Source organism: Phaseolus vulgaris, chromosome 3, assembly GCF_051622355.1.
Source record: "Phaseolus vulgaris cultivar YP4 chromosome 3, ASM5162235v1, whole genome shotgun sequence".
Classification (NCBI taxonomy): domain Eukaryota; kingdom Viridiplantae; phylum Streptophyta; class Magnoliopsida; order Fabales; family Fabaceae; genus Phaseolus; species Phaseolus vulgaris.
In genome coordinates this window covers 37,837,298-37,860,058 of record NC_143500.1, presented here as the reverse complement: position 1 = coordinate 37,860,058, position 22,761 = coordinate 37,837,298, and the positions used below count along the sequence as shown (strand labels likewise).

At 31.2% G+C, this 22,761-nt stretch overlaps 2 protein-coding genes across 4 annotated transcripts; both read left to right on the top strand.

Moving 5' to 3' along the window:
* Nucleotides 1-352: 352 nt before the first annotated feature.
* On the top strand, nt 353-3,375 carry LOC137807381 (uncharacterized). Of its 3 annotated transcripts, XR_016519789.1 has the most exons (7): nt 373-508; nt 1,030-1,080; nt 1,190-1,262; nt 1,525-1,622; nt 2,300-2,401; nt 2,600-2,701; nt 3,149-3,375. XR_016519789.1 is itself a non-coding variant. In XM_068608002.1 (6 exons), the coding sequence occupies exons 1-6, from the start codon at nt 432-434 to the stop codon at nt 3,191-3,193; spliced, it is 450 nt and encodes a 149-aa protein (XP_068464103.1). In that variant the 5' UTR covers nt 353-431; the 3' UTR covers nt 3,194-3,375. The 3 variants fall into 3 exon arrangements, 2 of the variants coding, with proteins under 2 accessions (XP_068464103.1, XP_068464104.1); XM_068608002.1 differs by lacking the exon at nt 1,525-1,622 and having other exon boundaries at nt 353-508; XM_068608003.1 differs by lacking the exons at nt 1,030-1,080; nt 1,525-1,622 and having other exon boundaries at nt 367-508.
* A 15,543-nt stretch (nt 3,376-18,918) lies between these two features.
* LOC137807380 (putative alpha,alpha-trehalose-phosphate synthase [UDP-forming] 11) lies at nt 18,919-22,346 on the top strand. The gene is made up of 3 exons (XM_068608001.2): nt 18,919-21,301; nt 21,397-21,670; nt 21,802-22,346. Exons 1-3 carry the CDS (start codon nt 19,314-19,316, stop codon nt 22,105-22,107), a joined length of 2,568 nt encoding a protein of 855 aa, XP_068464102.1. The 5' UTR covers nt 18,919-19,313; the 3' UTR covers nt 22,108-22,346.
* Nucleotides 22,347-22,761: the final 415 nt, after the last annotated feature.

The following is a 22,761-nucleotide window of genomic DNA, read 5'->3' as shown; positions in this document are numbered from 1 at the left end:
GTAAATCTATTTTCAGTTATGTAGAAAGTTAAGGATAAAATTTTATCTTATTTTTTATTTATATTTTTCAATATGTTGTTTTTCGTTTTTTCATATTTTTATATTTTGTATGAAAAGATCGAAATACAATCTAAGTTGTAAGGAGTATAGGATCGAAATACAATCTAAGTTGTATATGAAAAGATCGAAATACAAGTAATTTTTTAATTGTTTTTTAATTTTAATCTTATTACAAGAATTAGAATGGTTTATCTTATTTTTCATTTCAAGAGTTTCCTCACATATATTTGAGAGAGAAAAAAGTGAAAAAAAGATTGAAAATGAATATATATGTTTTTATTTTATGAAATGTGTATATTAATTATTAAGTTGGCGAAATGCGAATAAAAGGTGGATAAAAAGAATGTGTAGCTAGGGGGTACAGGAGGGCAATGGCCACCATTCTACCGTCATCCAACCCTCACTTTCTCTCTTTTAACGCTCCCCACCGCTCTCCCACTTTTCTCAGGTAAGTTCGTTTCTTTTCCTCATTTTCTTTCCCGCAGCTTCCATGTTTACTCTCGCTGTAATCAAATTCGTTCACTGCACCTTCAATTGCAGTAGTTTATGCATTGACTTTATGTTTCTCGAACAACGATCTTACTTGCTTCTCGTTTATGCCTATTAGGTTATGAAAAAATTGTTTAATCGGATGGAAAGTATTAGGAATTAAGACTTTCCAAGTGTTTACTTTAGCAACAGTTGATTTATGAACAAAACTTATATTATACTCCATAGATGCTTTTGGTTTTGTACTCTATTCGGAATTGTATTTTCATCGTATTACATATCCATAATTTTATTTATCTATGATTTATTTGCACAAGTTTCATAACAAGAATCCACTTGTAAATGAAACTAACTATTTTATTGAGGTTCAAAGAAAATGAGGAGAATTCGCACTGATTGAAACTGAAAGTTGATTTAGAGATTTCATTAAGTTTATGCGTAACATAGCATTGATGTGATATGGTTAAAAAAATTATGCAGAGGAAGAGAGAATTTATCATCATGTAGGCTGAGATTGACCTATTCTAACAGGTAATTATTGGATTTTTACCATCTTGAAAGGGAATCTGGACAACAAACATATGCAGTAGGAACCTTGTTTTGCTATTGCTGTTTAACCACATTATACTCCTTGTTTTAGGTGGGGCCAGATTAAAGAGCAAGATGTAAGCATATTTTCCAATAGAACCGGAGGTCAAGCGGTTCGAGTCCTGGTAAATTCTAATTATGCATCAATTGAAGATTCCTTGTTCATTGTTGGTTGAAAATGACTTGTAAAACTGTTTATATGGGATGCTTCTTTTTTAATTTTGGATTTATGTAATATTGGTTGGAACTTTCAAGTTATAGGTATGGTCTTCCCAAATTGTTATTCATTTGTGTTGCTTTTTGTGCATTTCTTGTGTATACTGTTTTCAATGAATCCATCTTTTAGTCTAGACATGTACTGACGTAAAAATACAATTGCGGAAGTAGAAAATTGAAAATTCAACAGGCATGACGAGGAATGTAACAGGTAGAAAGTCATATCACTTTGAGGAATGACACATTTATGAAATCTGCGGGAGTTATAGGTATGACAAGTCTAATAGTGAAGGAAAACCTACATTTCATATACAAAATAATGCATGATGACTTCTTAGTAAACGAGATGACTTCCTTAGTATACCTGTTTTATGGCACATGTAGTCAGTCATGTTGAAGAATAGATAACAAAACATTATTCTTATATTGAAGACATTGCTATATCTTAATATGATGTATTTACTTCAGTTGACAATATCTGATGTTCTTTTTTATATACCTGTGTTTCAATGTTGTTTAATAGAAAAAATCATTACCAGTTACATGTGTATAATCGAATTCTTGCTTCATTGCTTTCTTTTGGCTCTCTGTGAGAAAATAAGGGATGGAATCTTCTCGTGACATGATACTCTTGAGCTTTATCCTGAACTCTTCATTGTGGAAATTACTTCATTATCTAAACTAGTGATTATAAATTGGGGATTTATGATTTTCAGTACACTTTTTTGGTTCTTTTATCCTTTTAATGCAATAAACTAACTATTATTAGTTAGATCCACTTCTTGCTAAACCCATGCTTCTTTTGAATATTTAGCTTAGGTTAATAAGTCATGTTTCCAGTTAGATTTTTTTTTCTACTTTTGTATCCCTTCTATATTTGACATTTCACTTTGTATCGATTTAATAAGGTATGCAAGTCATATAATATATAATGATAATTATACAGGTAGCTTCAGGAAAGGGTGATGCGGTCATGGTTGATCCTGTCGAAGCCAAGCGATTGGCTGCCAAACAAATGGAAAGAATTAAAGCAAAAGAGAAACTCAAGGTGAAAGCAGTCCAGTGATTGAACTCAAATCACATATTCGGGGTTATTGTCATTTAGTTTAGAAGCATATAAAAAGTTTGAAAGTCATTTTCCTTCCTCATAATTGTCTGTTTGGACAGAAGGAAACTGAGTATGCTCTAATGAAACTCTGTTTCTCAATTCACTAAAAATTTGGCCAACTTAATGTTGTGATTGTAGAGAAGACGCCAAATTGAGGCAATTAATGGAGCATGGGCAATGATCGGTCTCACGGCTGGCCTAGTTATTGAAGGTCAAACTGGAAAAAGCATTCTGACTCAGGTGAAATTTGGAAATGTTTCTTTTAACATGTGCTTGTATCATGTGCAAGAAAATACTTCAAATAAACACATGCACATACGTGTCACATACACCTAAGGGGCTTTTTTCTAAAGTGAGTTTGTCTCTAATATCAGCTAGTAGGGGTGTATATGTATTCTACCTAATTCAGTTTAAGTGCATTTTTAACCTACTAAATTCAAAGACAAAATTGGATCAAATTTCTTATATCTCCGCCATAAAGCTCTAATCAAACAAATAACATTTAGAAGGTTTTTCCAACAAAAATAGTCTCCATCAAAAATATGTTTTAGATTTTTAAAAGATGCCCACATGTCAAATGTGTCTTGATCGAAGTTTTATCCTTTTCAGATGGATTTTATTAAATTCATTTGACTCAACAATTACTTTTCTGTTTTGATGTTTAAACTTCTTTTCTCCTCTTTTCAGCTGCAAGACTACTTAGGTGCAATTGTTGGTTTTTTTGTGCGGTAGACTTCCAAGAGGTCCATGGGTACATACATAAGAAGAACTCCAGAATTCTTTCTCACATTCTTTGTCTTTTAACTTTATATCTTTAAACTTAAAAGTATGCCAACGGTGTTTTTCTTCAAATTTTCGTTGTTACCTGGTAAGTGTATGTAATATGTGATTATACAAAAGAATTAAACTGCTAACCAACTTGTGTACTGATTGTTTTTCCCTGGTCTTCTAGCATTTATTGTTAAATACTTCGTACATTTTCTTTTTGTTACTTAGGATACCAATTAAGTTTTAGACAGCTGCAAGTTTCAGTGGTACAACAGACACAGTTCTCTTGTATGATCTCAAATTTAATTAAAAGACAACAAAGTCAGGTGCATCCAGTTTTAGTTACGTCAGTTTGATGATCCCATAACTACCTAAACTCTGCTAGTGGTTTTGAGTTTATATAAGAGAGACTAATCCAGATATTAGGATCAATCCCCTATTCTGTCTGCTGCACAAAAAGGCTATGCAGTGGTGCGTGAGATGTTTCTAATTCTCAACTTTGAAAAGAGGTATAGGATATCAGACACACACGCACACATAGATTTTCTATGACTTGAGAGTTATGGATCCTGGTAGAACCATACTCTGCTACTGCAGCACTACTGAATTTTTATACTATACTCATTAATAAGATGAACGAGAACATGCTATTTTTGAGCAAGCGGGAACGAGGGTTTTTCAATGAATAAAGCATTTCATTTTATTAAATTGCCAGTTACATATCGTTCCAGAACCATACTGTACTGATTTTTTAATTCGTATACTATACTGCTTTGAGAGAGGCTTTTGAACATAACTGCTTTTATTCTCAATCACTGTTCAGTTATAATTATCCGAGAATAAGTTAAAGCTTTATATTTCATAAGTTGTAAGAATGTGTTCAAACCAATCATTTCATTCTAACAAGCTCAAGTTGACATCAGTCAAAGGATTAAAAATTCAAAGCTGTCTTCAAAAGAAATTTCTGAAAAGCACAATTTTGTAGGGGCTGCAATTAAAAGTTGTAGTTAAAATTAATTGTCCAAAACTATTCAATGTAGTGAGGTAATTCGAGATATCTTTTGTTTCGTGGCCCAATGGACCTAAAGCTATCTAAATTTCAACTTTTCAAAGACACAGAAGCCCATTCGATCTTGTTTTGGTACTTGAATGACAGTTTTAATCATCGTTGGAGAAAAGTAGTTCTAAATAATAGGAAAGACCAAAAGGTATCTGGTAAAATTTATTCATAAATGATTATAAAATTCGTAACAAGTTTGTTGAAAAAACTTTTACACCAAACAATGTTGCTTTTTAGAGAAGAAGAAATCACGAAAAATTCAAGATTTTGTTCCTTCCGGTTTGATTTGTTTCAAACTTTCAGGTTTCCTCCACTAAGATCAATTATTCAGTTTTTAAATTTTAAACAGAGTTGGGTCCCTTTCAGACAAAAATGCGCGTCTTGGATAAGAATGTAATGTCATCATAATAATCTGAACACCCTATACGCATTAACTTTTGTTCTCACAACCGGAAATAACGAGGAAACTGTCCATCAATGCCATAGAAACTTGCTAGTTTTGCTCTACCAAAGTTAGTCAAAGTAAGCAATGCATCTTTTTTTGAGTTCTGACATGGCACTATTCCGTTACTCCTTCTATTTTGGCTAATTAAAAAAATCAAATACCCAGGTTAGTTGTAAAACACGGATTATTTATTAATATTTGGTAAATTTCATAAATCTTTAGAACGAAATTAGCAATCACCGTATATTTAAAGGGTCACAAATAATATAATATCATTATAGGTACCATGCGAGACATTAAACTTGGTGACAATTTTTTATTTAAATTAAGTGATCCATGTACTCGTCAAAGGAACTAAACGAATAAAGAATTAAAAAAAAGTAAAACATAGTACCAGATTGATAGAAAAAGCTAGTCACACTGGAAACCACATCCCTTGGCTGGAGCTTTCTTGATGATAAAATATCGTGCAATCAAAATTTGGCGCACTGAAATATTTAGTAATTTTATAGTATCATGAAACAGTTGATACTTACTGCAAAAATTCCCTCTTTTGTGGAAGGAAGGGGCAATAAATGTATGATACATTAGGATACTGATTGAGATGCAGTTTGTAAAATGATTGAGATGTGTTCTTTTTGTTGGGCACGAAAGACGGTAGAAAGAAAGATGAATTAGAATATTAGGTTGTAGAATATTAGTTATCCACTTATCCATGCGCCCTATTTGAAATAAAAAGCGAAGCAGATCATGTTGCACTTCATCACGCTGCTTATTTTAATCCTTTGTTCAACTTAACGATAACTACAAATGATGAAGGTTGTCAATTTGTGTCTCGTGCTTTTGAAATTGCTTAGTCTAGATAAGGCCTTTGTTTGTGTTAGCGTGGAAATAAGATATCAAAGTCTTTGTCCTTCGCCTTATCTCCCAAACTCCAACCACATCACAATTTTCTTTTGTTTTTCAAAGACCAAAAACCTTTGCATTCTAGCCTGTCCAAGGGGAACACCAAGGCCTAAAAGACAAAGAACCGTAATATAGATTAGTTATTAGTAATAATATTCTTTGGTACAGAACCATAAGAAAATAGAAAACGAGGTTAAGGGAAGGGCTTATGCTTTGAATATTCCACTCTTGCTAATATTCAAAACTTTTGTTTCAATTATCTATGCATTGCATTCATTAAAGTCCGATATTTGTTAGTACTAGATCGTGAACTTTTGTGCTCATGGTGGAAAGAGAGCTTCCTTTCGATTTTTTTATTTCGCTGGCTTTCTTATTTAAAACCAGTTTGTTAGGTGAGGTTATATAAACTAATCTCATTTTCAAAAGTAGGTTTGTTAGCTACTATTATTATTCATTGTGTTATTAACTTTTTCTATTCTAATTGAAATCCCTGGAAGATAATTTTCAAAAGTGATTCATAACATGTTAACTTTGCACCCATACATAGATGGCATGTTAATAATAAGTTAGATTCCCATTTATGTATAATAATCATTCCAATTGTTGTTCTACTCCCAACAGGTTTTTTTAAGTTCTGCTTACAATAGTTATATATGGGATAAAAAAAACTTAATTTTAAAAACTAAGAAGTTACAAAAACAAAAACAAAAACAAATGAAAATAATTAAATTGAAAAGAAATATATTGAAACTAAAAGTATGATAAAAAAAACTTAATTGATAATAATATGGTAGGGAAGATTTATTCCGTTGTATCTCTCATATGTAAATATCATTCGAAATACAAATATGTATTGTAAATTTGCTATTTTTAATGTTAATTAAGTCCAAAAATTTGATTTGGTCTTTTAAAAATAAATTTTTCTTTTTACTTTAATTTAAAATGTCATTTTTTAACTTCAAGTTAGACTCTTTTCCATCTTAAATTGTTAGAAATACATGTTAAAGTTAACTTTTATACTTGTACATTTGGAACCTCCCAGTGGCTTAAGAGGTTTTTTGGTCAATTGGTGGATGCAATTTGGAACTTGTTGAGAATTAAGTGTAAAATGAATAATGTGGAACTTTAAAAAACTTGAAATAATAATGTTTTACAGCAAAATTGATGCTCTACATGTTATACTTGTATAAAATGTTGGTGCATTTAGTACACATGAAACAATACTATTTTTTTTTATTATCAAATAAGAGTGAATTATGGGTAATGATTATCAAATATCAAATATTTGACATAGACGTGACTTATACAAAGTGGGAATCCATTGGGATATCTCAAAAAAAAAAAAGGTTATATTACTAGTAAGGGGGAAATTCATTTGTAAATTTTTTAGTTATTACAACATTATTTTGAAAATCTTTCTTTCAACACTTTACGAGAGAGTATAATTTCTTGTAAATTAAATAAACAAGAAGATAAAAGATAAACATAGAGAGTTTGCATAAAAAAAATTTATATTGATTTGAATATGCTTGAATCTATATCTAATGACAATCATTCACTCTTAGAATAATTGTTTTCACTATTTAGAAATGTTCAGATTACAGCCACAATATACTTATGAAACATAATCACAATTTCAATTTCTTAATATTACAAACCCTTTGCAAACACATCAATAAAAGGTGAAATACAAATCAACAAAAGAAACTATAAAGATATCACATGTTTGTGATGGATATTGAGGATTAAGTCAGCTAAGACCAAACAAAATATTGAAGGCATAATCCTCTTAAATATTTTTCAATAATTTATCTTTAAATGATGTTCTTTGAACTTTTCTCGACAATGTTTATCAATATCTCAAAGTGTATGAGTTTTGTAGAAATATTTCTTATTAAAAAACAATCTCAAAAATTCAAAAAAAAATTATAAAGACATTTCAATTTTAACATAATTTTATGTTAAGTGATAATAGATTATCTTGTTTTTAGTTGTTTCTGAAAACACAAATAGAAACAATCTAATCAATTAATGTTTCATTTAATCGATTGTGCGCATAAGCATGAAAAGTATTATGTAAATTATGTTAAGTTAAGTGATAAACAATTAAATGTGCATTAAAAAACTTTTAGAAAAAAAACCTATCAACATCCAATTGATTATATATAAAAACATGTTTTTTTGAAATATATTGTATTGTTCAGTAATTGATTAATACTAAAATAATCAATTATAACCCTGATGATAATTGATTCTTACAATATATATATATATATATATATATATATATATATATATATATAATCAATTCAAATGTTCAAATAATGGATGATGATTTTAATTGTTTTTGGTTTTAATGATGATATTATCTTAACCATCATCTTAAAATTACAATTATTTACAAAATTATCATTACACTTTTTTCAACTACTATTTTATGTTACCTATACGTTGCATAATTTTAAACCATCATCTAAAAATTACAATTATTTACAAAATTATCATTACACTTTTTTCAACTACTATTTTTTGTTACCTATAGATTGCAAAATTTGTACTACTGAAGAAAAAAAGTCTTAAGAATAATTTGAAAAAAAAATATTATATACATAAAATAAAATAATCACCTTTATTTTGTTATAGATAAAAAAAATTGTAAAAAATAAGCTGAAGAAAATCCCAACTTAAATTAGATGGTCCACCTAATAATATTTAAAAACTTACAAATTAGCTTCATAGGTAACTAGTCTAACGTATATAATCAGATATTATCATCAAATGGCAATGTGATAAACTTAACATTAATTATTATTTCTCACATTAGCAGTCACCAACAACCTATGTTTGGTTGGATTATTAATTTAATGAATCAGTCAAGCTGGCTACCATACAAGATCCTTTCATTCAGTTTACACTTTCAATACCATTAATTAATATTTTGCAACTCAATTAGCTGTGACCCAAACACTTTTTTTAATTAAAATATTATATTTTCTGCATGAAATTTTAACATATTAATGGTTTCATATATTTTGTCGAAGAATGATGTATTTTTTATGGCTTCGTTGTTCAAATGTTGGAATCATCATATTAAAAAAAGACAAGAGCCTAAAATAAATTTAAAGTAAGACTTGAAAGATAACCTTTAGATTTGTTTTCAATCCCCTATTGAATATGCTGATGTTGCACCGTGAAAATAAATTGTATATTAATATTTTAGTGCGAACAATATACATGACATTTATTTATTTCAAATAAAACTTTGAAATAAATATTAGTTTTGAATATATTAATTAAAACTTGTAATGAATAAATATTTTTAAACATATAAATTATATTTTAGATTATGATAACTAATTTATGTTTTATATAAATTTATTTTTAACTATTTATGTTTTTTAGAATTGAGATGAAAATAGCAGGATAAAAAATATAAGAGGTGAACAAATTCTTAAAATTATTCTTATGCAATAATAATTTTTAAAAACATTTTTATTGAATAATAGTTTCTAAAACTACGCTTTCTCTTTAGAGAGTTATTCTAATATAAAAAATAATATGGTTGTTATATTGTTCTTTAAAGATTTTTTTTTAACATTCCTATATTTTTCCACATCTAATAATCAAAATATGTAATATATTTATAACTCTTTCATACAATGATTTAAAAAAAAAATATTCCTTTTCATAGGAATTTTATTATATACACCAAGGTTTAAAATAAAATAAATATTTGCATCCTTCAGATTCTCACTAAGGAGTTCTACAATCTGCTCCCGTGTAAATACACGATTATCACATATTAAAGAAAACAACCACAAAACAAATAAAAGAATAAGCTAGATATTTTTAAAAACTTCTAATATAAATAAAATTTTAAATATTCACATAAAACCATCAATTCTCATGTATTTCCACGTAACCATTAAACATATAATTAAGTTCTTTTAGTCACATTTATAAGTAAAATTTAAAATTTTCACTTAAAAGAATAAGCAATAATACACTAGGCTTTCAAAAGCCAAAATAAAAAAATTTAAGTTTTTATTTTTTTAACAGAGAGACAAACTTGAGCAAGAATGAGTCTCTCTCAAGAGAAAATTCTCTCGCTTGAGCACCATATTTTTCCACTCTATTCTTGCTTGAGCAAAAATTAGCTCACCTGAGCGAAATATGCAAAGAAATCTTCATAATTATGCCTAATTTCATCATTCATAGCCAAATAAAAACAATTTCAATAACTCATTTCACTTCAAAAGTAACTTACATTATATCAACTATATAAATCAAACAAATTTTCAGATTCAATCAAAAGCATCTACCATAAATCATCCATATCAAAATCAACATATTCACATTTTATCTCAAACAATATTCTGCATTACTCATAAACAATCACTAGGACCCTGGGCTAACATTGATTAACCTTGAAGCTAAAAGAGTCACATAAAGCCTATGCAGAGACAAACCTAACAAATTCAGAATTTGACTCAGAGAAAAGAAAAAAAATGAGCTTACTCTATTAAAGATTATGATCGGGTATTCTAGTAGTATTCACTGTCAAGAGTATGATGGCGGACTTCGATCGTCAAACTGATGAGCGAGGAGATCAAAATCTTAGAGAGAAGGTAGAGGAAAGGAAAAATGAGTTTTTAGATAGATGATGGTTCTTTAGAAATGAAACTTAAATAACTGAATTTCTATTTATATGCTCTTTTAAATTTAATAATAAAATATTCAGATGCTATTTTAATTGTATCACTTCTACTCTAAGACTATTTTTCTCGGTCCTTACAATTTTATTAGTTGGAATGTATGGTTTTTATAAAATAAGTTAAATAGATAACTTAATTTTGTAACATTCTTATTTTTTCACCTATGAATACTATAATATACATGCAATATCTAATTAAATATTTACATATCCAAATCTCATGAAGTATTTGAAAATATATTTCTCTTATTAAGAATTTTAATAATTATATTACTTAAAAAAATTATCCAACAAAACACAATTTCATCCATCAACACATGGTGGAGCTCTATCACCTGTGAAATAATATGTTCTCATGTAAATACACAATCATCACAGCTAAATCAAACAAAAACAACACAAACAAAAGGATAAACTAATTATTTTTAAAACTTCTAATATAAATAGAACTTTAATTAACACTCATAAATTCATCAATGTTCAGAGATATCCATAAAGAAATCAGGTGTCTATAAATTTCATAGTCGATACTTCTCATGTCAGATTTTTGTTGACCCACATACCGAACACTTGACTTTACTTTCGGAAGACTCACGCACCTTGTAACATCCTATATTTTCCCACTTCTAATATTATAATATGCATGAATCATCAACATAATTATTTACATATATACATATATCATCTCCATAGTAGTTCAAAATACATCTCTCTTCATAGGAAAAATAATATTTGCAAACATCAACAAAGTAATAAAAATAATATATATATATATATATATATTCCATCTTCTCATTAGGGAGCTCTCTCACCTACAGTCTCATTTGCTCTATGTAAAATACACAATTATCACAAATAAAGAAAACAAAACACAATAAACAACCGGGTAAACTAGCTATAAAAAAATTGCTATATAATTTCAATTTCAATTTCAATTAACAAAAATAAAGTCATCAATAACATACGAATATTTATACTATTTGACCGATTAGATTGAATCTAAATCTATATAGATATAGATATTTGAATTGCTTCATTCGCGAGGAGCCATATGAGATGAAAATCTCATGTACGATCCTGTAATAAAGATGGAATTGAACAAAAAAAACCCATCAATTTTGTAAAAAAACATAGATGAAGAATGAGGAGAATATCTTCTCGAGGGAATTATATTTACTTCGGAAGATATGCTCTTCAGGCACTTGAGCCAGCTTGGATAACATCTAGTCAAATAGAAGCAAGACGGCGAGCAATGTCAAGAAATGTTCGTCGAGAAGCCATCAAGTGTCTATCTTAATTCATCATTCATATGCATATAAATAATCTCAATATCATATAATCTAGTATGAAAAGGTTCATATGACATGAAAGGCCAAATTGTATTTCAAACCGCAAACAAAATCATATGTCCTTCGACTCTCAACACCTGATAATCTTCATCTATATGATTCCAATATATTAGGAGAGTCTTAATATCTCCTTCTAGACGAATCCCTAGTCAATGCACATCCTAAACAATCTTAACACAGTATTTTCTTTCCTGAAAATACTATATCTTAATTAAGATTCATATTCCACATCTCACAATATCCAAAATCACACAATTAAAGCATACCAAAGCTTACAATTTCAAAACACACACAAATTCATCCATGAATCACCTAAATATCTAATTAAAGGTTTTTTTCAATTAAATATACATAAAAAAATTCATAAGTTATAATTAAAAACTATAAAACAGAAATAAACCAACATTTTTAGGCTCGCTTGAGTCAAAATCATGTAGCTTAAGTGAGAATGAGCTCGCTTAAGCGAAAATCCCTTCACTTAAATGAAAATAAAACCAGAGCCCCCATAATTCACCCCATTTTCACAACAAGATCCCTTCTCGCTTAAGCGAAAATGGACCTGAAAGTACCAAGTTTTACCCAATTTTCGCTCAAGCGAGAATATTTTCGCTTAAGCGAGAATCTTCTCGCTTGAGGGAGATGTGCAAAAAGAAATTTGTAAAATATGATCTATTTCACATTTTCACAAAAAAAAATCCATTCAAATTGTTATGTTATCAAATATACCAAATCAAAGTAATAAATTCCCTGCTAGAGTTGGATAATTACTCTAATATAGTTACTTTATAAATCTAAAATACCATATATTCAATATCTTAAAATTAAAATTAAACAACCAATACTCATAAAAAATTACCCTTGAAGTGATTCATCAAACTATTAAAATACATTCATTTACTTATTCAAATAAAAAACAATATAATTTTACGACATCTGCCATATCTACAATTTCACATTCTAATCTCAGTCAAATTCTATTATACTTAAAAACAAGCAATCTTGCAAGAAAATTGGAACTGGTGACCACGTCACCCCCACATTCAGAGCTTCTAACCTAGGATTCTATTGAAAAGAATAAAACTAGCTTTCCTTACTTGAGTTTGAGTAGGTGTTCACTAAGAGTTCCAAACCTACCAAAAACTCAAGGGTAGTTTAACCTGCACCATAGAGTCTTGATAAAAAAAAATATAATTACATTACTAGGACTCTAAGCTGACAAAGAATAATCCTGAAGCTAAAAAAGTCACATGCAAGGGCCTATACTAAAGACAAACCTAACCAGATCAAAAATGACTTAAAGAAAAAAGGACTAAAAGTGAACTTACTCTGTCTGAAACTCTGATTGGGCAGTATTGTAGTATTCGTTGCTAGGAATCCAAATTGCACCACAGAGTCCTGATAAAAAATATAACTACATCACTAGGACTTTGAGCTAACAAAGACTAATCCTGAAGGTAAAAGAGTCACATGCAAGAGCCTATACTAAAGACAAATCTAACCAGATCAAAACTGACTCAAAGGAAAAAGGAACAAAAGTGAACTTACTCTGTCTAAAACTTTGATAAGAGCAGTATTGTAGTATTCGCTACCAGGAATCCAATGACAGACTTCGATCGTTATTTTGATGACATGAATGTTCAGAAAGTTAGAGAGAAGGCAAAGGAAGGAAATAAGAAAAGTTTAGAGAGATGATGATTCTTTGAAAATAAAACCTGAATAACTGATTTTTCTATTTATATACTCTTTTTATTTTAATATAATAAAATATTGAGGTGTCATTTAAAATACATCACTTATACTTTGAAGCTATTTTCTAGGTCCTTACACACCTCATTGTGAATCTACACAACTATGCACGTAATAATCTCAATATCTCGAATCACCTCTCACCACCTGAATAACTTCGTTTATGTGATTAATAGAGTCAAGATACCTCCTTTTAGACACATCATTAGTCAATGTACATTCTAACAATCTTAAGACGATATTTTTTTTTTCCTGAAAATATTGTCTCTCTCTCCCTCTCTTCCTCTCTTCCTAAAAAAACACACACATATTATTTCTCTTTTCACTTAGAGATACTTACTTGAAACCCCTGAAAAATTGAAAAATAAAACATTTTCATTTTCCTATGTTTCTCAATGATATTAAAGAATCTACAACTCCAAAATTCTTTGACAATACATAATTCATCTTTTACAACAATAATTACATCAATACTAAAGCATACTTCCACCTTAAACATTCAAATGATAACAATTTATCAAGCTTTCATACTTCATATATTCAAACAATAATAAATTGTGTAGAAAAAAAAGTAGCTTTCCTTAGATTGAAAATAACTTTTATGTAATAATCCTTTTACAACTTTCCAATCTACTCTATAAAAGTAAGCCTAAGCCTAGTCTTATATTCTAGATGAGAAGAAAATAATCTCTACTTTTCTTAAAATATTGATCTAACAGAGAATCTATATTTAGAATATTGTTTTATGTTAAAGAGAAAATGTAAACTAGTTTTTAAAAATGAACTAAAATATTAACGTCTAATTTGTATTTATAAAATTTATTATTCACTTATTTTTTTTAAATATTTTGGATTTTATCATCTTTATAATTACCCATCCTCATCCAAAATTCTGAAAGAGGATAATTGTATAAATAAAATAAAAAATATTTCAAAAAATTTAACCAAATTTTCTTTAAAATAATATAAAAGTAGATATAATAAATCCATATGAAATAATTTGTAGCTCTCAGTTTTTTTTGGAACGAATTATAAAAAACATATTTAATATAAAATTAGAATATGTTTTTATAAAAGTTGATTAATTTTTTTTTATTTAAAGTATGTTAAAAGGTGATATGCCTTCTTTTTTTATATCCTTACAATTATATTTTTAACTACACATTCATAATTTATAATTTATTTGAAATTTTATCTATGAAAAAAATAACTTTAAATTTAACTCAACATTATAAAATTTGTGGTTTATAAGGTGAAGTTTGCATCGACTTATATAATATAAAATGTATTTATCTCTAACCGATCTGAGATCTCTAACACCCTTTCACGTCGAGACTTGTCGTTCGTGAGACTATTATTATGGATGGTCCGACAACAGATGATCCAATAAATCCAACAAATTCTTGTTATGATCGATTCTAAATAACTTTAATATTATATTAAAAAGTGGATTTACCTAACTCAATCTTATAAAATTGATTTATAAAGTGAAATTTAAGATATATATTATAAATGTCGTAAAGAGTGTGAGATGTAGAATACTATAATTTTTTAGCTGTACTTTGAAAGTTTAGTTTAAGTTATTTGTGTACATATTTTACAGTTTAATTTACTTCAAAATTTTGACAGGTGCATTTCTAATAAAAGAATTGTTGTTTAATTCCTTATGGAGTACTTGAAGACATGGATGATTAGGTATAGTGTATTAAGTTTGACATCATTAATGAGTTTAAAATAAGATTATATGGATGGATAAAGATAGGGGAGGGGTGGAATGGTGTGAAGTAAAGCGTGAGAATGGTGTGTGTCTAACAAAGAGATTTATTAGAAATAAAAAATAGAAAACGATAAGGATTTAAAAAGAAGAAAGAGAGAAAAGATGAAAAAGTGAGAGGAGATGGTGGGAGCGAAAGAATTGAAGATGCCGGCCACGTGAATGGGTAAACTAAAAGAAGAAAAAAATAATAATAAAAAAGAGTTTGTAGATAAAGTGGGGTCCACAGAGCCACGTAAATTGTGATGGGAGATGTGGGGCCCAGTCTATCCATAGATACTTTGTTCAAAGTTGCATCTCCATCCTTTTTACTAATTCTCACAAGTCACAGGCACAGGCCCAGGCCCCGATGTTTGTTGGAAAAAGCCTTCCAGGATGACTGACATGTTCCCTCACCAAATCATCAACAGTAACGCCCCCTATTCTCACACGTGTCGCACTTTCTTTTCACCACCTCTTCATCTCTCTTCGGATAAGCTTCCCCAACTCACGCACATCACTACATATCTTTCTTTATTTTTATTTTTTTCTCATTCTTCATTTTACACTTCAACTCTATCTTCCTGTTCCTCATTTTTTAAAACACTCTTCAAAATACACTTTCCAATATCTTATAAGTTTAGGATGAATTTCCGGAAGAGATGAATTTTTAATATACTTTTTTTTAGTTTTTCTCTTATTACTTTTTATTTTTTTAATTTGTACGTAAAACTATTCTTTTATTATTGGAAATGTTTGTGCACAAATTTGTCAAAATACGTTGTTAGCTAAAAAAAATAAGATGAAATTTTAATATACTTTTTTAATTTTTCTCTTGTTACTTTTTATTTTTTAATTTGTGCATGAGTTAATTTTAATTTGTACAGAAAACTGTTTTTTTATTGGAAACGATTGTGCATACAACATTGTAGTTTGTCTAAAATTTATACTTGAAAAAGAAAATTCCTCAATTAATAAACTTTGCACTGATTATGTTAAATGTATTGTTTCTCATATAATTATATTTAATTTTTTTATGTGGTATCATAATTTGAATTTGACTAGTTTTAATTCTTGTAAATAAAAATTACCTTAAATAATAATAAATATTTAAATAGTTAAGATAACAAAAATTAGTATTAAACAGATAATTAACATTTAATATTATAAAAACTAAAAACAATGCATAAGAACATATAAAACATAAAAATAATATACATACAAAATATAAAAATAATATATATAATCAGAAAAAATAACTCGACTAAAAATTAGTATTTCTTATTAAACTGAATGATTTAGTTAGAAAACATTTTTCTTAACTAAAACAGTTTCAATTTTCTTCCTTTGTCTCACAAAATTGCATATTACAATTAATTAATAAAATAACAATCCCAAATGTTAAATAAAACAACAAACTATAAACATAATAAACATATCAATAATAAGGTAATTTGAGTGGGAGAAATACCATCTAAAGTAGTAAGCAAAAAGAAAAAGAGTTTAAATACACTTATACCATGACCAATTTGTTTAAAATTAAAATATATATACAGTATGAATTATTTTAGTAATTTGTTTTGAAGAGATTTAAAAAATAAAAACTACTTTTTTTAAAAAAAATTAGAAAAAACTTTTAAGAAAAATAATAAAAATTTTAGAATTATAATTTAATTATTGTTTTGTTCATTTGGATATCTTGAAAAACTTGATTTATAAAAGATTACAAAAACGATTATTTAAAAAAAAACATTACTAAACAAGCTTAAATAAACGGTTACATGATCTTTATGAACAAATAATTAGAAAGTGCATTTGTTTGTCTGTGCTTTTACAATTATCATTTACGAGGGGTAAGCCTGAGTTGAATGGAATTGGTGCAAGAGAAAATCATGGACCGTTCAAATTAATTAAGGATTTAAGACTAGGTTATTTTAGTTGACTGTTTATTTATTTGTTTTAATTTCACGCATTACTTTGGATTGAAAATTAAAGAGTTTCTTAATGAATGATTTATTAATAAAAACAGGTGTTATTGCGTGGGACTTTCGGTTTGGAAAGATGGAAGGGTTTATGTGAAAATAAAAGACTAGATCAACATAAAAGGCGAGGGTGCCAAGTCAGCAGTCAAAAGTTATCCGTGAGTGAAAGACGACACCCACACGCCACGTTCCTTAGGCACACATCCACGTGGCCACTCCTACGAACTCCTTTTACCTTTCCATCTCATACCAAATATAAATGTCACTACCAGTCACCCACATCTACACCCCAAAACAAAACAAAAAATTCTCAACTAATCCTTCATCTGTAACAACAGTCAATATGCAGAAAAATGGAACATAGGCTTTAATCTAATGTAGGATGTTCTTTTTTTTTTTTTCTCGTTCTTTTTAAACTAATGTCTTTTGTTTTTTTTCTTCATAATAATCTAAATTACACCCCTTATATTACCTATGTTTATTATATTTATTAACCTATAGGCTATTTGATGTGTTGAATTGTCTTAATAATATTATTAAAATTTATTTATTAAATAAATTTAATAGTGGATTAATCTGTTTATAAGATAGGAAAGTTATTGAAATCATTTTTGAGGACGTAGCACTTCAAACCCACCTTCAACGTTGAGTTAAAAGTAATTCCGAGATATTAATCGTTCTTCAAATCAGCTGACGAATTAATAGGAAGGTTATTAAAGAAAAAAATTAAGAAGAATGTGAAAAAATATAATCAATTATATTACTAAAATGAAGAAGAAAAAATAAATGTGTTTAATGAGACAGCATGATTAATTTAGATGTAGTAATTTTAAATAATTATAAAAACAGTGAGCATAGTTATTGTGTTGAGATAGGAGAGAGAGAAAAGCGATAGAAGTAGAAGGCATCCGTGTGAACATGGAGTTGGATGTTGTTGGCGACCCAGTAATCCATTTTGCTTTTTCTCTTTTAAACGTTTCCATTCTTCCCACCTGTCCATCATATCCCTCATTTCTATCCACTTTTCCACTCCTGCATTCAACCACACTTATCTACAATTATTCCCCTCACTTTTTAATTATTAAATTAATTAATTATACTATACATTTTATGAAACCATTTTTAACTCACCTCTATGTTATTGCAATTTAATTAGTAGCGGTAGTAGGTTAATAGTCAATGCCATAAATAACGTTATCCTCTCCTTCATTTTTTATTCTATCCCTTCCTTTTCTTCTAATTTACAATGAAATTTTTTCATTATTTTCTGCATTTTGTCTCACATTTCCAATTCACACGGCTCAATAACAATGCACAATTCATGTGTACTAATCTCTTTACCAATGTGGACATATGTATGATTTCATATTCATGTGGGTAAGAAACTTTATCTTAATCAAAATTATTATCTTAAATATTCTGACTGAGAAACCGCCACATTAAAAAAAACTCTTTCCTCTCTAATTCTAACATGGCTCTTATATTATTTAACTTTAGGGACGTGCTGTCGACAATTATATTCACAATAATAAAAACAAGTTATTGAATAAAATCTGAATATGGCTAATAAGAATGGAAATATTGTTTCTTTTACGTTGCCGTAAAGACCACGTGATCCTATGAATTTGCATTCAATTCATATTTCCCTTTTTTCATCCTTTAACACAACTACATCCTTATCCGCTTCTACCGGCTATAACCGGTAACCTTCCCACCCCCAAGAGAAAACTATACCACAGTAAGGTAATAAATGAAGGATAACGCCATCATAGGAGAGAGAGATAGTAGTCGGTTACAGTTAGCAGTGAGTAGAGAGAAGAGTCGTGAAGTAGGAAACTGAGATGAGAGAAGAAGAAACGTGAACCGTCGGATGAAGGCGTTTACATAAAAAACCGGTTGGGTTTTTCTTCACTTCGTTCTTATCCTCGCCAGGGTCATAGTCTTCTTGCAGACAAAAACGCCACCCACGCTCTTCCATTATGGAAGGTGCATCAGTATCTGGGATTTCTATCACTCAAAGATTCTTCTTTCTCTAATACCACCATCATCTCAATCACAACAGAAAAAAACGTCACTCCTGGCAACAAAAAACCTCTTTTCTTTGTCATCTATTTTTTTCTTTCCGGACAATGCTATCGAGATCTTGCTTGGGTCTTTTGAATTTGGTATCAGTGGATGATTACCAAGCGCTGGGACGGGTTCCGCGTGTGGTGACTACGGTGGCCGGAGACATACCGGAGTTGGACATTAACGCCATGGAAAATTCCGGATCCGACGAGTTGGTTTCGCCGATGCCGCGCGAGAGGAGGATCGTGGTGGCGAACCAGTTACCGATACGCGCGTTTCGTGAAGGGAAGAAATGGAGGTTCGAGTGGGACAGAGACAGCCTCGTCCTTCAGCTCAAAGACGGGTTCCCTTCGGATGTGGAAGTGTTGTACGTTGGTTCTTTGAAAGCAGAGATCGAAGCGTGCGAGCAAGAAGAAGTTGCTCAGTTACTCCTCGAAAGGTTTCGCTGCGTCCCAACGTTTCTACCCCCAGAGGTTCACAACAAATTCTATCATGGTTTCTGCAAGCATTACCTGTGGCCTCTCTTCCACTACATGCTGCCCATGTCGCCGAGCCAGGGCGCGCGCTTCGACCGTGAGCAGTGGAAGGCCTACGTCCTGGCGAACAAGATCTTCGCCGACAAGGTCACCGAGGTTATCAACCCAGACGAGGATTTTGTCTGGGTTCATGATTACCACCTCATGATCCTCCCCACTTTCCTCCGGAAGCGATTCCACCGCGTGAAGCTGGGGTTCTTCTTGCACAACACGTTTCCGTCCTCGGAGATATACCGGACCCTGCCTGTGCGTGAGGATATTCTCCGGGCGTTTCTCAACTGCGATTTGATCGGCTTCCACACGTTCGACTACGCGCGGCATTTTTTGTCGTGTTGCAGCAGAATGTTGGGGCTAGATTACGAGTCCAAGAGGGGTTACATTGGTTTGGATTACTACGGCAGGACCGTGACGATTAAGATCCTCCCCGCTGGGATCCACATGGGCCTCCTGGAGTCCGTGTTGTCGTTGCCGCATACTGCAACAAGGGTGAAGGAGTTGAAGAAGGAGTACGAGGGGAAGGTTGTGATATTGGGGGTGGATGACATGGACTTGTTCAAGGGGATTAGTTTGAAGTTCTTGGCTTTGGGGAAGCTTCTGGAAGCGGACGAAGGTTTGCGGGGTCGTGTTGTGTTGGTTCAGATTCTGAACGCTGCCAGGAGCAGAGGGAAGGATATTCAGGACGTGAAGAGCGAGAGCGAGGCTATTGCGAGGGAGATCAATGAGAAGTATTCGCAACCGGGGTACAAGCCTATTGTTTTCGTTAATGGACCAATTTCCACGCAGGAGAAGGCAGCGTATTACTCCATTTCCGAGTGTTGCGTCGTGAATGCTGTGAGGGATGGGATGAATTTGGTGCCTTACGAGTACACTGTTTGTAGGCAGGGGACTGTTGCTTTGGATAAGGCTCTTGGGGTTGAAGGCGAGGATAAGAAATCCCTTCAACAGAGCGTTATCATTGTGTCTGAGTTCATAGGGTGTTCCCCTTCTCTCAGTGGAGCCATCAGGGTTAATCCGTGGAACATTGATGAAGTCGCTGAGGCAATGAATTCGGCTGTAACAATGTCGGAGGCAGAGAAGCATTTGCGCCATGAGAAGCATTACAAGTACATTAGCTCTCATGATGTGGCTTACTGGGCAAGGAGTTTTGATCAGGATTTAGACAGAGCTTGTAGAGAGCATTATTCCAAGAGGTACTGGGGTGTTGGATTCGGATTGGGGTTTAGAATTGTTGCTCTAGATCCTACCTTTAGGAAGCTCTCTGTAGATCACATTGCCTCTGCTTATAGAGATACACACAGTCGGTTGATCCTTTTGGACTACGATGGCACCATGATGTCACCGGCCTCAATAAACAAGACTCCAAGCATGGAAGTTATTTCTGTCTTGAATTACTTATGCAGTGACCCGGAAAATATGGTGTTCATTGTGAGCGGCAGGGATAAGGATTGCTTGAGCAAATGGTTTTCTCCCTGTGAGAAATTGGGTCTCTCCGCTGAGCACGGTTACTTCAATAGGTACATTGAATTTCCATGTTGTGGAAGATTGGTAAATGTTCGGTTTTGATGTTTCTTGTTGCGATATCATCTTTTCGTTTTTCATTTGTTTGCAGGTGGAGTATGGATTCCCCTTGGGAGACTTGCGGATTGACAACCGATTTTGAATGGAAAATGATTGTAGAACCTGTGATGGCGCTTTATACAGAAGCAACGGATGGTTCCTTCATTGAACACAAGGAAAGCGCAATGGTGTGGCATCATCAAGAAGCAGATCCTTATTTTGGATCATGCCAAGCAAAAGAGCTTCTTGATCACTTGGAGAGTGTGCTGGCCAATGAGCCAGTTGTGGTTATAAGGGGACAACACATAGTTGAAGTTAAACCTCAGGTAGTACTTAAATTAGGGCCTAAATGCGTATGTTTGCTTAGACAAATGGTATTTTAATTGGGGTGAAAGTTGTTTATGAAGGTGAATTTTGTAATGGTGATTCGTTGAATTATTTGTTGTATGAAATGCAGGGTGTGAGCAAGGGTAAAGTGGTTGAAGACATCATCTCAACAATGCGAAGTAAGGGAAAGTCACCAGATTTTCTACTATGCATAGGAGATGATCGCTCAGATGAAGATATGTTTGAAAGTATTGCTCGTTCGGTGTCTAATCCAGCTCTGCCAACCATTTCCAAAGTTTTTGCATGCACTGTTGGACAGAAACCAAGTATGGCAGAATACTATTTGGATGACACTAGCGAAGTAATCAATTTACTTGAAGGACTTGCATGCCCATCAGCACCTTCCTCCTCCATAATAACTTCTCAGGAATTGTGAGGAACACTATAGAAACTGATACAGAAAACAATCTTTGTACAGAATGATACTTTTCATAGGATGATTTTAAAAGGTCAATACTTAGAAATTTACAGATTAGCTGATTCATGTTCTTCACATAACTTGCAGTTGAATTTTTTCGTTTTTGTATGAAACAATGATTATGAGCTTCTGCGCCATTCAATGAAAACATGCCAAACAACACTCTTTCAACAATAAAATAAGGTTTGAGGAGACAACTAATTTTCTTGATAATGATGAAAATGGTGGTTGGTGGATTAGGTCTTGGACAGTGGCTGTCAATTTTACGAAGTAAAATTTTACCGTCACTCTCTATTATTTTCGTTAACTGCCTGCGGAAGTTTCCCTGGTTTCTGAGTGAAAACCGAAACTTGCCATACTGAACTTCCTCTTATTTTATGGTTGGATGATAGTTGCTTTGATGCTGCAAATTGTAGGGAAAAAGTACGGCTTTTGGAGTTTAATTAAATTTAGGCACGAGTTTCATATGATGAGGCAGGCTCAGAGCATGCAGTTGTAGTCCTGAAAAGGTTGGAAGTACTATTAACTCGTAACAGGCTGGCAAGCTTTTTTTCCTTGCAAAGAACTTGTCATAGATTCTACAGTGTGTTGAAGAGTTAATTGTCAACAATA

Bases quoted from the DNA above. Each gene is read 5' to 3' on its own strand.
- LOC137807381 (XM_068608002.1), top strand. From the start codon at position 432: ATGGCCACCATTCTACCGTCATCCAACCCTCACTTTCTCTCTTTTAAC. The intron at 1,263-2,299 runs GTAAATTCTAAT...ATAATTATACAG, and splicing joins GTCAAGCGGTTCGAGTCCTG to GTAGCTTCAGGAAAGGGTGA. The intron at 2,402-2,599 runs GTGAAAGCAGTC...TTGTGATTGTAG, and splicing joins AAGCAAAAGAGAAACTCAAG to AGAAGACGCCAAATTGAGGC.
- LOC137807380 (XM_068608001.2), top strand. From the start codon at position 19,314: ATGCTATCGAGATCTTGCTTGGGTCTTTTGAATTTGGTATCAGTGGAT. The intron at 21,302-21,396 runs GTACATTGAATT...ATTTGTTTGCAG, and splicing joins GAGCACGGTTACTTCAATAG to GTGGAGTATGGATTCCCCTT. The intron at 21,671-21,801 runs GTAGTACTTAAA...TATGAAATGCAG, and splicing joins TAGTTGAAGTTAAACCTCAG to GGTGTGAGCAAGGGTAAAGT.